This window comes from Salmo trutta, chromosome 1 (assembly GCF_901001165.1).
Source record: "Salmo trutta chromosome 1, fSalTru1.1, whole genome shotgun sequence".
NCBI lineage: Eukaryota > Metazoa > Chordata > Actinopteri > Salmoniformes > Salmonidae > Salmo > Salmo trutta.
The window spans coordinates 57,761,193-57,778,143 of record NC_042957.1 but is presented as its reverse complement, the minus strand read 5'-3'; the positions used below and the strand labels follow the sequence as shown (position 1 = coordinate 57,778,143).

General features: G+C 42.9%; 1 protein-coding gene across 5 annotated transcripts in view; it reads left to right on the top strand.

Annotated features, from left to right (window-relative positions):
- LOC115202501 (RNA binding protein fox-1 homolog 3-like) overlaps window positions 1-15,244 on the top strand; it is a 130,527-nt gene extending 115,283 nt beyond the window's left edge. For 4 of the 5 annotated variants that reach the window (XM_029766663.1, XM_029766656.1, XM_029766653.1 and 1 more), the window contains 3 exons: window positions 209-267; window positions 2,232-2,310; window positions 4,513-5,051. In XM_029766663.1, coding sequence (XP_029622523.1) covers window positions 209-267; window positions 2,232-2,310; window positions 4,513-4,557 — 183 coding nt within the window. In that variant the 3' untranslated portion in view covers window positions 4,558-5,051. Of the gene's footprint in view, window positions 1-208; window positions 268-2,231; window positions 2,311-4,512; window positions 5,052-12,586 lie in introns of those variants that run through there. The other variant, XM_029766652.1, reaches the window with a different exon arrangement.
- Window positions 15,245-16,951: the final 1,707 nt, after the last annotated feature.

Below are 16,951 nucleotides of genomic sequence, written 5' to 3'. Positions count from 1 at the left end.
TGCGTACTCTTCGATTAGACTTTTTGAATGATTTCATATGAATACTTGGAAAATGAATAGAATATGCAGTTTTGATATGTTCCCAACAATGGACAATGTTGCAAACCCGATGTTGGATCTTTTAGTAAATGCTTGCTATTATTTGTTTGAGAATACTGGTAATATACATGCTGTTGTGGGTGGTTGTCTAACTGTCTGAGTCCAACAGGGGGGCTACGCTGCGTACAGATACGCCCAGCCCACCACCGCTGCTGCCTACAGTGACAGGTGAGTGCATTCCACGTGCTGCATAAAATAAAATAACTAATATTACTTGAAAAAATAAAAGACCATTGATATTGTGATGGATTAAATTAGAAGTTGTGACAAGGTCTGACAAGTGATTTCAACCTTTCCCCACTCTTCAAAGTATCTCCCACATAGGAGGGTGAAGATAAACTCTCTCTGGAGTTGTGACCCTCCCTCAGATTGAACTGTCCATTAGGAGATCCACTATGGCCTCAGGCTAAAGCACACAAAAAAGTAACCTTGTTGGACAAGATGATCTATCCCATGCCTCTCTGCCTTTGACGGGCGAGAGGGTATATCAACTGTATTTATGAATGGCCTGCGGTCTGCGGGAGGAAGGGAGAGAGGGAGGGATGGATGGGCAGGGACTCTATCACTTCTGACTGATGTCATTCGGATTCAGGTGTGCTCCGTTTGAGGAGGCGTGGCTGATTCATTCGGGCCTTCAAAGCCGCTGTCAGGCTGGATGTGGGCTGGTTTGGGAATCTAATCTGGGAGGGATTGAGCATGTCACTTGTGATAACATACACCCTGCCTGAGAGCCTGAAGATCATATCGATAATGCAAGATTTATCTGGCCTCGCCGCACTGCGAATTATGAGCAGCCGTGCTCGGAGGGAGAAGAAATTGGACAGCGGCTTTTTCCTCTGGGAGTGATTTAATTCCTGTTTCTCTTGCCTATATTTTCCTCCTGAGATTTAATGTAATTCGCCCGAGTTGTTTGTTTTGCTTTGTTTTGCTTCCCTTGTCTGTTTGTTTCTTTTTGAATAAGCGGTCATGCCCATTGGATCAATAGGGGTTTGTCTCAGCAATACCTTATCAGACTTACCAGCGGAGCAATCAGCCAATCATGAAAGGAGGTCACAGGGATCATAAGAGGCTTGTAAAATCCCCATTAAATATGAAACATTCATTTTTCAAAAAGCTTGTGCCCACAGGCCTGCTTTGTATTACAGAGGCCCTGCCAGGGGCCAATCAGCGTAGTGAAGCCGCGTGACGTACGTTCTGAGGGGCCGTTTGACCTCGAGGTGGTTAGCAATGCCACACTGGTGAGAGCCCATTTTGTAGATAGATTAGCCTTAGTGGGCCTCTGGGGTTTGGTGCTCACAGTAGATAAGAGTATTACAGAGACCACCCCTGACCATGTCATGGTACAGCCCATCCTCTCCCCCTGGAGCCTTCTCATCCAGCTCCTTCCCCCTCCACGTCCTGCTCACTGACCTTGGGTGTTGGACTCCAATGGGACACACCATATTTAGATCTTATATAACTCAATGTCCTCCTCGCCCCGCTCCAGCCTTGTAGGCTGGATGTCTTGTCTCCTTAAGGAAAATGACATTTCTCCTTCTCTCCTCTTGGTTTTTATTCCTGGTTGATTTGGTGCCCTCAGTGCTTGGCTGGGAGTGCCTTATCTGCTCCGTACAGACCCTCATTTGCAAGCGAGCATTGAAGGGAAAAAAAGTAAATAAAGGAATATGTGAAGTCGTGTAAATAAATAAATAAATAAGGCACACATCTTGTCCTGTCTCAGAAGGAAATTGGAAGGATTAGTTCCAAACCAGCAACAATGAAAAGACAGTGGTGTGAGCCCACTGTTCAGCTTGGGTAAACAACAGCAGGGTGAGAGAGCGTACACAGACTGGGCCCAAGCCCTCCAGTACCTCTATCTTTCTCTGTTTTCTCTTTCTTTCTCTCTTTCTCTCTCTCTGCCAACTAATCGAGGTGACAGTGAAAAGGACAATGTGTATTCACAGAGAATGATCCAACCACCTTTGAACTCCTTTTCTACTCAGCCTTGTATCATTTTCTAAACCAGGGGGTAGAAAGAGGGAAATAATTGTTTTACAGACTTGAAAGTGTTGACTTTAGGGCCAAGTATCAAACAAGCATTGAAAATATACTCTACGTCAATGACCCTAATCTCCTGGCCTTTTCCATTGCAGCTATGGCAGAGTCTATGCAACAGCAGACCCCTACCACCACACAATCGGCCCTGCCGCTACATACAGTGTGGGGACCATGGTAAGTCCACTCTCGCTTTCCTCTGCACCCGGTTGTTGGCTAACCACACGAACACAGAGCAGAGGCCGCCAGCCGCAGTACTCTGTCGCTCCAGGAGCACTCGGAGATAAAGACCATTGAACTAAGCCAAGTCAGTGGGCTTTATTTCCTCTTTGTCATGCTGTTTGGCACAACCTAGTGGAGTGCAGGAGAATTCCCTAGCATGTGGTCATTGTGAATTCAGTGAAATGGATTTGTTTCATGTTATGTCACACAAGCTCACCTCAATATTAATTTGATTCAGGATTTTTACTGCTAAAATGGGATTGATCACTACAACTAATTCAATCCAAACACATGGGCATCTTCAACACTAGTATAATCATTCTATTCCTGACACTATTCAATCCAAATGAGTTGTTCCATTCTTCCTTTCAGCCGAACTCTAAACTTTAAGGGGTGAAGTTGAATGGTTAATGTCTGTTTTTAGCTAGCTTTTGCAGCTAACATCAAAGATGAAAATACTATCAGTAAAAGACCATCCTATAATGGGGAGATAGTTTCTCAATGTTTTGTTTTACAATGAGGGCATGGGACTGGGCTCATAGACTAATTTGAAAGATGAACGACCATCAAACGCATGCAGCAGTGTGCCGTGGGACATGGAAGAGAAAGAGAGGGAGGGAGGGAGTTCTCTCACTCACCCCTCCAGTCCACAAGGTTGATGGGACGAGCTCTCTGCCAGACAAATGACTTAAATGTACCATTCCGGCATGCATGCGATTTTTCAACAACATAAAAAACAGCGTACAGTTCCCCGGTGCAGCTGCTAGCTAAAAGCTTTCATTAATTAAGACATTTATTTTTTTCCTCTTCATTTACTTAATTAAAAACTGTGCTTCTTTTCCTCCAAATTTCCTTCCCTTCTCTGCCGCTCTTAGTCACCCTTTCTTAGCCAGGCTGAATTTGGCCCTTCATGTCTGAGCTTGGGTTGTGTGTGTGGGGCAAGTTGAGGGGATCACTGTGGTGGGGTGGAAGTTGAGGGGATCACTGTGGTGGGGTGGAAGTTGAGGGGATCACTGTGGTGGGGTGGAAGTTGATGAGGTGTGAGACCCTGGTAGTGAATAAACCATCTTGACACAATAGGAGTTCAGATCTTACAGTGCAGAGACACACCATGAAATAGATGACTAATTATTTAGACCTCTTTGATTAATGGTTCCAAAGGAGAGAGCAGACATTTTTGCATTTAGAAACCTTTCAATAATTAGTTCCTCCGAGGTTCCTTAAAATTCTCTTTGCTGATTTCCAGCGTGCAAAAAAATTGCAAATGCTTTTTTATACTGATGAAAATTTTATACAAGCAAGAGGGTTCCTTTAAATTACCCTTTGAAGGTTTGGGGCTTGCTCAGAGTACATGGGATATTGTGTGTGTGTGTGTGTGTGTGTGTGTGTGTGTGTGTGTGTGTGTGTGTGTGTGTGTGTGTGTGTGTGTGTGTGTGTGTGTGTGTGTGTGTGTGTGTGTGTGTGTGTGTGTGTGTGTGTGTGTGTGTGTTTGCCCTGGTTAACCAGAGCATGGCAGTAAACCTAGGGAGCAATGTCCTGTGGTGCAATACACATCCAGAAAGGTGTGGGCACCACGGTTGGACTTGAAAGAGAATTACAATTAAACTCCTTTGAACTTAATTCGCTTTGGTTGGATCTATGACATTGTTGTAGCCTGGAAAGCCATTCCGTGAGGAATGTTTTCCTACAGTCAAAAGCATGAAACAAGCACAGTATTTTCCAATTTGTTGCTTAATGTAATTAATGCATGGAAACTGCATTTGAGGGCGGGGCCCACTTCTCCATGCAGCAAGCCAAAAGAAGAATATTGATATCTAGGAAAGGGTTTTCTCTCTGGTACAAATAGTGAAATTATTTCAGACTAATTTCATACTTTATCACTACCAGGTTCTTTATCCTCCAGCTCCAGCTCCAACACCTGGACCGCCCCTCCTCAGAACACACACATACCCAACTTATGCATACTCTAATGAACAAGAACTATTATTACTTTCATTAAACCAGCTCAATTAAATGCTATTTACTCCCATGTCCTTCAAACACAGACGTTTTAACAAAACCAATAAAGGAAGGAAATTTGTGGAAAAAACAGAACTCAACAACCAAGCTGTCACCACCTTAATACTGATTGGTCCTTTTTCATCTTTGATGTTGCAGGCTAGCCTATACAGAGGAGGGTACAGTCGCTTCACTCCCTACTAACAGAAAGAAAAAGAGAGAAAGACAGAGACATTACCCCCCAACAAACAAAAATCAAACAAATTAACAAACAAGCAAACACCTCATCCTTCGTGGAGCGCTAAATCAAACTAAAAGCTTCCAGGTCCCAATGCTGACCCCTCCCCCTGACACCCGCCCTCCCGCTACAGACGATTTCTACAACCTTTTTGATGTCATCATTGGTCTGCTCCTATGATTTGTTTTGTATTCATTTTGTGCTTTGGATTGATTTCGGAGAAGTTATGTTCTGCACATGTGACTGCTGTAGATGGGTGCTGTGTCACCATAACCAATGTGAGCCTACTGTAGTACGCATGATGCATGATCAGAGGGGTGTGTTTCTGCGGTGACCGTCAGATGGATGACAATCTAGTGGGGCATTAGATACACTGTTATTTAGCCTATTCTTGAATTGGAATTCAATTAAATTAAAGCAGGAAACAAAATATTGTATTCCAATTAGCATTAGAAATACATAATTATAATAATAACAAAGACGATGCACATGCCCTGCTAATTCTTATTTCACAAGACGCCACTGTCAACTGTATGATTGCTCTGTAATGTTGGAGTGTCCTAATGCACTTGAATTGGAGTCCTAACAGTGATGTGGTGTGACAGCATGCAGAGTGAGGGACATTGCACCACAGTGAGGGGTCAGAGTTCACCTGGGGTTGAGACTGGGCTAGCTCTCGCTAATGTAATGGCACTCTATGCGAAATTACTTAGGATTGTTAAGGATTCAATGTCTTTGTTTATTTCAGGCAGATTTTTCTACACTAATTTGCATGTTCACATATTATTAACTGAGGTGTACAGTGCATTCAGAAAATATTCAGACCCCTTCACTTTTTCCACATTTTGTTACGTTACAGCCTTATTCTAAAATTGATGACATTGTCTCCCCCATCAGTCTACGCACAGTACCCCATAATGACAAAGCAAAAACAATTTTTTAGTTTTTTTTAAAAATGTATATAAAATAAAACAGAAATATCACATTTACATAAGTATTCAGACCCTTTACAAAGTACTTTGTTGAAGCACCTTTGGTAGCAATTACAGCCTCGAGTCTTCTTGGTTATGACGCTGTAAGCTTGGCACACCTGTATTTAGGGAGTTTCTCCCATTCCTCTCTGCAGATCCTCTCAAGCTCTGTCAGGTTAGATATGGAGCGTTGCTGCACAGCTATTTTCAGATCTCTCCAGAGATGTTTGATCGGGTTCAAGTCCGGTCTCTGGCTGGGCCACTTAAGGAGATTCAGAGACTTGTCCCGAAGCCACTTCTGGGTTGTCTTGGCTGTGTGCTTAGGGTTGTTGTCCTGTTGGAAGGTGAACCTTCACCCCAGTCTGAGGTCCTGAGCGCTCTGGAGCAGGTTTTCATCAAGGATCTCTCTGTACTTTGCTCCGTTTATATTTGCCTCGATCCTGACTAGTCTCCCAGTCCCTGCCGCTTAAAAACATCCCCACAGCCTGATGCTGCCACCACCATGCTTCACCGTACGGATGGTGCCAGGCTTCCTTCTGGTCACTACCATAAAGGCCTGATTGGTGGAGTGCTGCAGAGATGGTTGTCGTTCTGGGAGATTCTCCCATCTCCACAGAGGAACTCTAGAGCTCTGTCAGAGTGACCATCGGGTTCTTGGTCACCTCCCTGACCAAGGCCCTTCTCCCCCAATTGCTCATTTTGGCTGGGCGGCCAGCTCTAGGAAGGGTCTTGGTGGTTCCAAACTTCTTCCATTTAAGAATGGTGGAGACCACTGTGTTCTTGGGTACCTTCAATGCTGCAGAAATGTTTTGGTACCCTTCCCCAGATCTGTGCCTCGACACAATCCTGGCTCTACAGACAATTCCTTCGACCTCATGGCTTGGTTTTTGCTCTGACATGCTGTGGGACCTTATAATGACAGGTGTGCCTTTCCAAATCATGTCCAATCAATTGAATTTACCATAGGTGGACTCCAATCAAGTTGTATAAACATCTCATGGATGTTCAATGGAAACAGGATGCACCTGAGCTCAATTTCGAGTCTCATAGCAAAGGGTCTGAATACTTATTTATTTCAGTTTTTTATTTTTAATAAATTTGCAAACATTTCTAAAAACCTCTTCACTTTGTCATTATGGGGTATTGGGTGTAGATTGCTGAAGAATTTTTTTTTATTTAATAATTTATAGAATAAGTCTGTAACATAACATTTTCAAAAAGTCAAGTTGTCTGAATACTTCCCGCAGGCACTATATGTGACGTTTATAGGTGGCTAATTATTATTTTTAGTAGGCTACACTGTCGACTCATCTATGAAGTACTGTAGTGCAATTCCTGATAACTATTCACTTTTCAGTATTGCACAAAACATTCTGTACCTCAGGATAAACCACTACAAGTGATTTGATCTGACAACTAATTGTATCAGTAGAATGCTTGTCTGTTTATTTTCTTGACATAATCAGTGCTTGACTTGGGCAGGAGCTTACCAGAGCTGAGCACCGGGACCTCAGATTTTCTACTGCTTGAGCTCCTGCACCTAAATATAAACAGTACCAGCACCCAAAATGAGTACCGGCACCTATTTCAGTCCAAGTCAAGCATACCCACCAAACACTACCAGTGGGTTCCCCCACTTTACAATGATAGGCCATTGTCTTATTGGTTTATTTTGCCCAAATCTCTCTGGAAGAGCTGAATTACTAGAGCAGGTACAGAGAGATTATAGACTTCGATTATGAGGAGAGAAATGGACTGTGAACATGATTGCATCATATTCCACTTTCAGGAGAAAATACCTTGTTCCATACAGCTCTAGGAAGAGTCTTGGTGGTTCCAAACTTCTTCCATTTATGTATTATAACACGTGCGTGTTGTCATACCATATTAATGTACTCGAATACCCGTCTTCAACTCAGTAGTTAACCCATATGAACTCTTGAGAAAATGGGAACATTTCAAATCAACTATTTTGTAAGTAGATCAGGCCAAGAGACAGGATATAAAGATCCGAATATAACTATGGAAATCTATAATTACTCAACTATTCGTATAATGATATAATTTACGAATGTATCCTCTGAAGTGTTTTCTGTTTGTTAGACTTTATTTGTGTATTTTGATCATTTTGAAGATGTGACATGTTTATAAAGACATCTTATACAAGCAGTTATGTTTAGTCAACATGTTGAACATGATATAGATTAATGTTGTATACCAAAATAATATATCATCACTTGATCAAAGAAAAGCATAAAACATTGTTCTTCCTTTTATATCCCAGTATTTAGGGTTCTACCATGGGGGCTTTTATAGGATTCAAAAAAGCTTCAGACATAGTTATGAATGTATTTGTAGCTGTTTCTGATTAAATTACTCTGTGTGTGTGTGTGTGTGTGTGTGTGTGTGTGTGTGTGTGTGTGTGTGTGTGTGTGTGTGTGTGTGTGTGTGTGTGTGTGTGTGTGTGTGTGTGTGTGTGTGTGTGTGAATAGTAGGGTTGACACACCCCATTTTAAATGACTTTCCTCCTCATCCACTTTCATTGCGCCAGTATAAAACGGAGGGCTGCTCTGAGCGCCAGTGGAACTAACACAGAGAATCCCCCAAGAACAACGGCTCACTGAAGCCAAGTTCCACTGTTTCTTCAACTCAATTAGCGTCTACTTTTTAAGCTGAATTTACAACAGTAGAAGTCTGCTGTTTGAACACATAGGCTTGAGACAGCTCCACACAAAATATATATATTATAAAAGAGACAGCTCCACACGCATACACTGAACGGCAAGTAAAATACTCCCCTCTGCCTTGGTCAAAGAGAACCTCGTAGCTTTGAATTCTCCCTCTCACTGCCTACCAATTCCTAATGATGCCCGTCATTACAGCTGTTGTTTCAGAATCCTATTTTGCAGACGGCTACTTCTACACTGAACTTAATTGGAGAGAGAAACTTAGTAATTACTATAGTACCAGTTGATCCGCTTGAAAGGAAATCGGCTATTTGAATCCCCCTGTTCAGTTTGGGTGCAGATAAGTCATAAATGAGTTGAGTAGAAAAGCCACAGTGTCAGAGACTGAGAGCAGACATCTTAATGAATGCTGCTCTTCTGAAGCTATCGTTTAGCAAATACACTGGAGGCCATAGTGTGACGAATAGTAATTCATGTTTTTCACTGGCTGTGTGTTTTTGAGGTTTGCCAACTTCTTTCCTCTAGTCTAGACATCCTGAAATCTCTCTCCATGACAACTCTTTGCCTCAATAAATCATTTTATAACTCCTAACTCATTGATAACCTAACCTTGATACAGTAAAACAGAATCTTCCACTTTAAGCAGCCACTCATTTCCTGTCTGCACGTGAACCAGCCTGATAAGATGCTAGCTCCTATGAGAGGAACATCAATGCCCAGGAGGGGTGTTAGCCGCCATGCCTCACCACCACAAATTAGAGCAGGCTAATTAGCCACTATCAATCACTGTATCGCTAGCTTCACTTACAGGCCATTCCTACACTACATCTTCACTATAGCAATGTGCAGATCTCAGTCTACCAGCAGCTACATTTCACAGTTAAAAAAGAAAGTCGGCCTAGAACACGTCTTTTCATTTACATCCTCTAATTTCAGGGTTACTCGTGGTCAGTTTCATTCATGAGGACATTGCAGTGATGTCATGTTTTTACTTGGATGGGTTTGAGTGTTGTCAGTTAAAGTTGTAATGTGTCCGTACAACTCTTCCTCCCTTTATAATCAATGTCTTCATTGTTACACTGTTCAAATGGCAAATTATCAAGGCTTCATATAACATGTAAATAGCTAATATATATTGTGTCTTATTATATTTTGCTAAATATTAAAAAATGTGTATCTATAGTGTAGAGGCTGAAAGGTTTTCCAGTTTTATAATATCCTCTATCCCATATACATGTGTTTTTCATAGCTAGCTATATTATTAAAAACACTCAGTGAAGGTGTTAAACCACATGTCCAGTCATATACAGTTTGCTCACATTTAAACATGTTTATTTGTGTAAATTGAATGCACAGTTTGTTAATTCATGATGATGTATTTACTATTATAGTCAGTAAGCCTTGATAAGCTGACCGTTTAATTTCTTTGTCCATCCAAAAGATTTGTAGAAAAAAAGGGAAATAAGCAAAAAAGTTACACTTACTGTAAAATATATACATGTATATATACATATATTACCAATTCTCTGATTATCTGGTTTCTATGTATTCATATATATAGTGGTTTTATCTGTGTATTTTCAATTCAGCTGAACTTGTTCTATGAATTGTACAGTATGTCATTTCTAAAAAAGTATATATTGTCTGAAAGGTGTAAGTAATTGGCTTTTGATTTATTGGTACAGTATATTACATTTCCTTTGTCTTCTTTCATCATTGACTTAGTTGTTAGTATATGTGACATATCTAAGCAACCTCTGATTGTTTTGAGTGTCAGAATAAAGCGGTCCTGAGAGCATTTTGTTTGTCATTAGAGCTCTATGTTTAATCTGTTGCCAGCTTGTTGATTGTAATCCTGATCAGGCACAGTAAAATGAAATCTTCTACAATTCCTGTTCACGCTTAATGAAACCCAATATTTCTACAGATTTAAACCAGCATTGTATAGATAAGTAGATGTTCAATTTAGGTACAGTGCAATGCATTGAACTTCCTCAGTGACAGTGGCCACTTGCTACAGCACCGGCCCAACCCTCCCCTGAGTTGACTTGTCCATGAGTGATTAATATATTTGTCACTGCAGCTCCTCCAATGCTGGTCTGCCTGTCAGTGAGGAGCACTATATGTAGTGCAGGTGCTATTGTGTTCCCACTCTGCTCTGCTATATAGTGATACAGTGATGGGGGATATTTTAGTATAGAGAGTCCCCAGTGAGACCTCCGTAGGACTGAAGATGAGGCAGGCTGCTCCATGGATGGAGAGACAGAGGGAGATGGAGAGAGATGGAGGGAGAGACAGAGGGAGATGGAGGGAGAGACAGAGGGAGTATGGAGGGAGAGACAGAGGGAGATGGAGGGAGATAGAGGGAGAGACAGAGGGAGATGGAGGGAGAGACAGAGGGAGATGGAGGGAGAGACAGAGGTAGATGGAGGGAGAGACAGAGGGAGATGGAGGGAGAGACGGAGGGAGATGGAGGGAGAGACAGAGGGAGATGGAGGGAGAGACAGAGGGAGATGGAGGGAGAGACAGAGGGAGATGGAGGGAGATGGAGGGAGAGACAGAGGTAGATGGAGGGAGAGACAGAGGGAGATGGAGGGAGAGACAGAGGGAGATGGAGGGAGATAGAGGGAGAGACAGAGGGAGATGGAGGGAGAGACAGAGGGAGTATGGAGGGAGAGACAGAGGGAGATGGAGGGAGAGACGGAGGGAGATGGAGGGAGAGACAGAGGGAGATGGAGGGAGAGACAGAGGGAGATGGAGGGAGATGGAGGGAGAGACAGAGGGAGATGGAGGAAGATGGAGGGAGAAACAGAGGGAGATGGAGGGAGAGACAGAGGGAGATGGAGGGAGAGACAGAGGGAGATGGAGGGAGATGGAGGGAGAAACAGAGGGAGATGGAGGGAGAGACAGAGGGAGATGGAGGGAGAGACAGAGGGAGATGGAGGGAGATAGAGGGAGAGACAGAGGGAGATGGAGGGAGAGACAGAGGGAGATGGAGGGAGAGACAGAGGGAGATGGAGGGAGATGGAGGGAGAGACAGAGGGAGATGGAGGGAGATGGAGGGAGAAACAGAGGGAGATGGAGGGAGAGACAGAGGGAGATGGAGGGAGATAGAGGGAGAGACAGAGGGAGTATGGAGGGAGAGACAGAGGGAGTATGGAGGGAGAGACAGAGGGAGATGGAGGGAGAGACAGAGGTAGATGGAGGGAGATGGATGGAGAGACAGAGGGAGTATGGAGGGAGAGACAGAGGGAGTATGGAGGGAGAGACAGAGGGAGATGGAGGGAGAGACAGAGGGAGAGACAGGGAGAGACGGAGGGAGAGACAGAGGGAGATGGAGGGAGAGACAGGGAGATGGAGGAAGAGACAAAGAGTCATTCTGGGCTGAGATTAGCATGCCACGCGTTCAATTGTTACTTCTCCAGAGGAGGTGTGAAAAAGCACTACAAAGCCATGTCAAAATGAAAGCCTCGCCTCGTTTTCCTCTACAGCTCGGCGCGCTGCTGAATTAGGGAGAGACTGTCATGACAAGAGTCCCAGGACTCCTCTCTCTCTTCCCTCTCTCTCCTCCCTCTCTCCCTCTCTCTCCTCCCTCTCTCCCTCTCTTCTCCGTCTTTCTATCTCTCTCTCCTCCCTCTCTTCTCACTCTCTCCCTTTCTCTCTCTCCTCCCTCTCTCTCCTCTCTCTCTCCTCCCTCTCTCCCTCTCTCTCCTCCCTCTCTTCCTCTCTCTCCTCCCTCTCCCCCTCTCTCCCACTCTCCACTACTGCGATAGGCCTCAGTGTAACTCTTTTCACTGTAAACTGCTGAACTCCAGTAGAGTGATAATGGCCCTCTGTTCTGTGGAGAAAAGTAGCATTTGCTTTGGCCTACACTCTTTAAAGCGCACTTTTGTGCTGTATGACTTTAAGACTGGCATGAAAAAAGAATGCTCTCTTTTTTTCCCTCAAAAGATTTTTTAAGCATGCTTCTCAATCGGGTGGTTTGACATCAATCCGTCAGCCCGTCTTAACCTGACATTGTGTACCTTTCCCCCTCCCTGGGGTGCAGTGCTTTAACAAAGATGGAGGGGAACTTTTGTGAGAGTAGTGTACTTTTTTATTCTATACATTTTCTCAATGTTTATATATTAAAAAATGACTTTCTGGTTTCTGGTATGGAATCATCATATTGAATAGGTTTTTTGGAATAGGAAACACAGCAAACTTAACACGACAAACTTTATGATTAAAAGTAGTGAAATGCACAAGTAGGTTGTCTGTCTATATGTGTCAATCAGAGATGCGACGTTCTGCATACTTACCCATGTCTCCCTGCTCTTCTTCCTATTCACCTCCAGTAAATAACAAAGGCAACGCTGTGCTCAGTATTGATGGACATCACAGATGAAAACAACGAGAAGAGGAGAACTAGCTTTAAGAAAACAACAAGAGAAGGAGTCCCTCTACTGAGGCGGGTGAGGAAAGACGGGAGGCGTGCGTGTGGAGTGGTGCCGCGGCGGTGTCAAAACCAGCCACAAGCGCTACAGACGGAGTGAGACAGTTTCCACCAGGGACCACCTTTGCCGAGTAGAAGAGAAAGACAACGAGAGAAAAAAAGAGAGAAAGCATCCTGTTATTATAACACATTTTATTTTTCTATACTTTTGTGATTTACAGCTTGTGATTTACAAGTAAAAAGTGTGTATAAAACAGTATATATGTACAAATATGTTTTTATGTTTTTGGTAAGGAAGACGAACAGTTGGCCCTCGATGCTGATTCTGTGGTGGAGAGGGAGAGTCCTGCTCTTCTCTCTCTGGCACACCACTCCTGTCACTGACAGACAAGAGGAGGTGATATATATATATGTATATATATATATATATACACACAGTAATGTTACAGTGGCAGGTTTGGAGGGTTCAGCATCCGGGCAGAAGCATTGTATTACAGGTCCACTTTCTGTGGGTCGGAGTCAATGGTTAACTTCCAGCTGGATGTCTCTATGGTTACACTTCCTGTGTGCGGTCTTTTCGTGGTCTCACTGGTCCGCTTCCTTCCTTGCGCTGGTGCCACTGTTCCACTGTTCCACTTCCTGTTGCAGTGTCACTGGCCAGCTTCCTATGGGTAGTCACTGCTGTTCTCTACTTCCCTGTGGATACTGTCGTCATGACTCCACTTCCTCCTGGCAGCACCACTGGTCCACTCTCCATGGGCAGTACTGTCACTGGTCTACTTGTCTGTGGGTAGGCTAGTCGAGAAATGAGATATGTTCCTCCCCCAGTTCCCTTTCCTCTCCAAGCCCCAGCAGAGGTCTCTGATTCACCACGAGAGAAAGAGAGAGAGAGAGTTTGATGCGTTAGTCCCTGACTTTCCTCACCTGCCAGGGTCAAAGCCCAAGCCTTTGTGTCTCTATCTGCACCAGTGGACAAAGTATCTCAAACAGACAGACCAACAAGCCAGGGTGCATTTAACTAACGATGCACGTTTCCAGAGAAGAGAAATACTCATCAATGTCCATGTAACAATTGAATTATAATCGAATAATCTAATTGTAATACATCAGCAGGTGCATAACCAAAACACAAGCCTAAGGCATATGGACTATGTCGCTTGATAAACATTATAGAACTAGTGCCCATCCAATGGTAATAAAGGAATGAGGGCTGAAACATGTCAATTACAATGTTGTTTTGTCAATGTATTCTGAGAATATTTATTTGTGTGATTTGCAGCACTGAAAACTTTTAAAGAAGAAAAAAACGTTTTAATTTGTTGAAGCAACCTTACTTTATATCAGGAGTCACTGTAAACATGTGTTTAAACAAGAATGTTGGTTCAGTTCTTGAATGTATTTTAATGTCTAGGGTGTCCAACAAGTATGTATTCTTTTTCTGTATATATATATATATATATATATATACATATCTATTATATGGGCTGTGGTGGTGTCAGGGAGTAGAGGGGGTAGATAAGGGGCACCCTCCTACAAGCTAAACCCCTGATATACTGTAACATGTGATCATGTGTTATATGACTGAAAGCGTGATGGTGATTGTGTGAACTGATCTTCCCCTCCCCCTGCACTTAAAGAGATTGGACAGGATCTTAAGCACTTACAAATTCGTAACATGCTGTATGAATTGGAATTCGTAACATATCATGCACATTCATTTTGCAAGACAAAATGGATGACGTTGTACACAACTGTGCACAGTTTTCGGGGACCGAAAAACTACTGGCTTAAATTAAATGAAACCTTCATAATGCATCTTTAAACAAACACACATGAACACACACTCAAATACAGAGAATCACAGACACACGTTTTGGCCTAGAAATATGCTACAGAACTGCTTAACAACTTGCTGATTGCCAACAGATAGCTAGTGCTCCAGATAGTCATACACAACTACTCTGGCCCTGCAGGGCCCCAGCTACTCTGGCCCTGCAGGGCCCCAGCTACTTTCTCTCAGCTATATTACAGACACCCCTATGGAAATAACATGTATATTCATCATCACATTAAGTAACAGGTCCTGTTGAGGAAGGCAATGAGCAGGTTTAGTGTACAGATGTAGATTTGATTGTGAGAGTTACATAGTGTATGTGGCTAACTAACTCCCAGTCAGTTTCAGGTGAAATGTGAGTGTGAAGAAACAGCAGGTGTGGTGTCAGGCAGGCAGGCAGTAGGCCACCCTCCTGATCTCTGTGTAGACTGCAAGTACCAGTCCTTATCTTCCTGAGCCCTGAGCACAATGGCTTGAGCTGTGACATGAGCAGGATATCCCTCTGAGAGAGAGTTACTACTGTACCACCCCCTCCCGTTCTACTGTGTGAGTCTACCGCCCCTTTTGTATTCCTGACCCTTCTGTACATAATATCCCCCCTCGCGATACCCCCTCCCCTCTGACTCCCAAAATCTTGTATTTTGTTCTATAATGACACATTTATTTATAAGAATTTTTTAAATATATCTCTTTCTCCTTTTTGTAAATGTTCCAGTTAAATAAAGTTAAAAAATGTTAAAAAATTCAATGGATATATTGAAAGGTAAAAGTCTCTAAAAGTCCCCTCTCCTCTGGCTCTGTATTCTAAACTTTGTTTCTTTTTTTCTCTTTCTGTATGCTTCTCTTATGTGCTTCAGATTAAGAGTTCTATTTATTATGACATTAACGTTATTATAATTATGACTAATTATTAATATTATCATCATCCTCATCATCATCATTATTATCATTAATAAACTTGTCTACTTCAACCAAAAGGTAGTGTATTTTTGGCCTGAGTGATACAGTGTAGAGGAAGATGAGTTACTGTAGCAGTGTGTGTAGACTCAAAGGAAAGAACATCCCTTGATGTGACATCACAATGACAATGACACTGAGAGCTGGGGGAGATGTGCCAGGTGGAAGGGGGGTGGGGCACAACTCCTAAGCCCATTTGTTTTACCCCGGGGGTGGACCTGGCTCCCGAGTGGGTGGGCCTATGCCCATGGCAGCGTCCCTGCCCAGTCATGTGAAATCCATAGATTATGGCCTAATTCATTTATTTCAATTGACTGATTTCTTTATATGATCTGTTACTCAGTAAAATCGCTGAAATTATTGCATGTTGCCTTCATATTTTTGTTCAGTATAGTTATACACGTGCTACATTCAGCCAGTTAGCAAGTCGAACATTTCTGAGTTTTCCTAGTTTTGACTAGCATGTGAACGCCGCATATATGCTTCCATTTATTATGGTAAGGGGATCTACAAGTAACTGCCAACATAAAGAAAGCACTTGAGTTAATGAAGGGTGCAGCGAATATTGAAAGCAGCTGCTTCCCAACAGGTGTGGTTCCTCAGTTAATTAAGCAATTAAAACATCCTATTATGCTTATGGTCATGTATAAAAATGCCCAGTTGCCCATTATTTTGGCTACCATGGCTAGAAATAGTGTGTGTGTGTGCGTGTGTGTATGTGTGTGTGTGTGTGTGTGTGTGTGTGTGTGTGTGTGTGTGTGTGTGTGTGTGTGTGTGTGTGTGTGTGTGTGTGTGTGTGGGTGTGTGGGTGTGTGTGTGTGTGTGTGTGTGTGTGTGTGTGTGTGTGTGTGTGTGTGTGTGTATCTGTGCCTCAGTCACCAGATCTCAACCCAGTTGAACACTTTTAGGAGATTCTGGAGTGGTGCCTGAGACAGTGTTTTCCACCACCATCAACAAAACACCAAATAATGTGTCACATCCCTCCAATAGAGTTTCAGAATCTATGTCAAGGTGCATTGAAGCTGTTCTGGTGGCTTGTGGTGGCCCAACACCCTATTAAGACACTTTATGTTGGTGTTTCCTTTATTTTGGCAGTTACTTGTGTATATCATGAATAAGGGGTTTAGAAGAACAGGAAGGGGAAACGCTTATTAGGTGAAGTTTGGATGACATCATCAAATTGGATTTATATTGTATTCATTTAGCAGTATCTTTAGATTTAATTGGTTTGTAAAATGGGGATCAGAAAGCATCAGAGCCTTGTTTTGTGACGGTAAATGTGATGTAATGGTTTGTGCATCCGCTTTACAGATTGTAATATCAAGGTTCCCCCACTTGGTGGCACCATAGCCTCGTACAGATCACATTACCTTAACCTACAAGAGCCACTACGTGTTAGTATTACTTAGCTATATAACGTCATTACATGTTTCATCACTTGTTTCCAATTAGGCCATACGTCCTTTAATACAATAG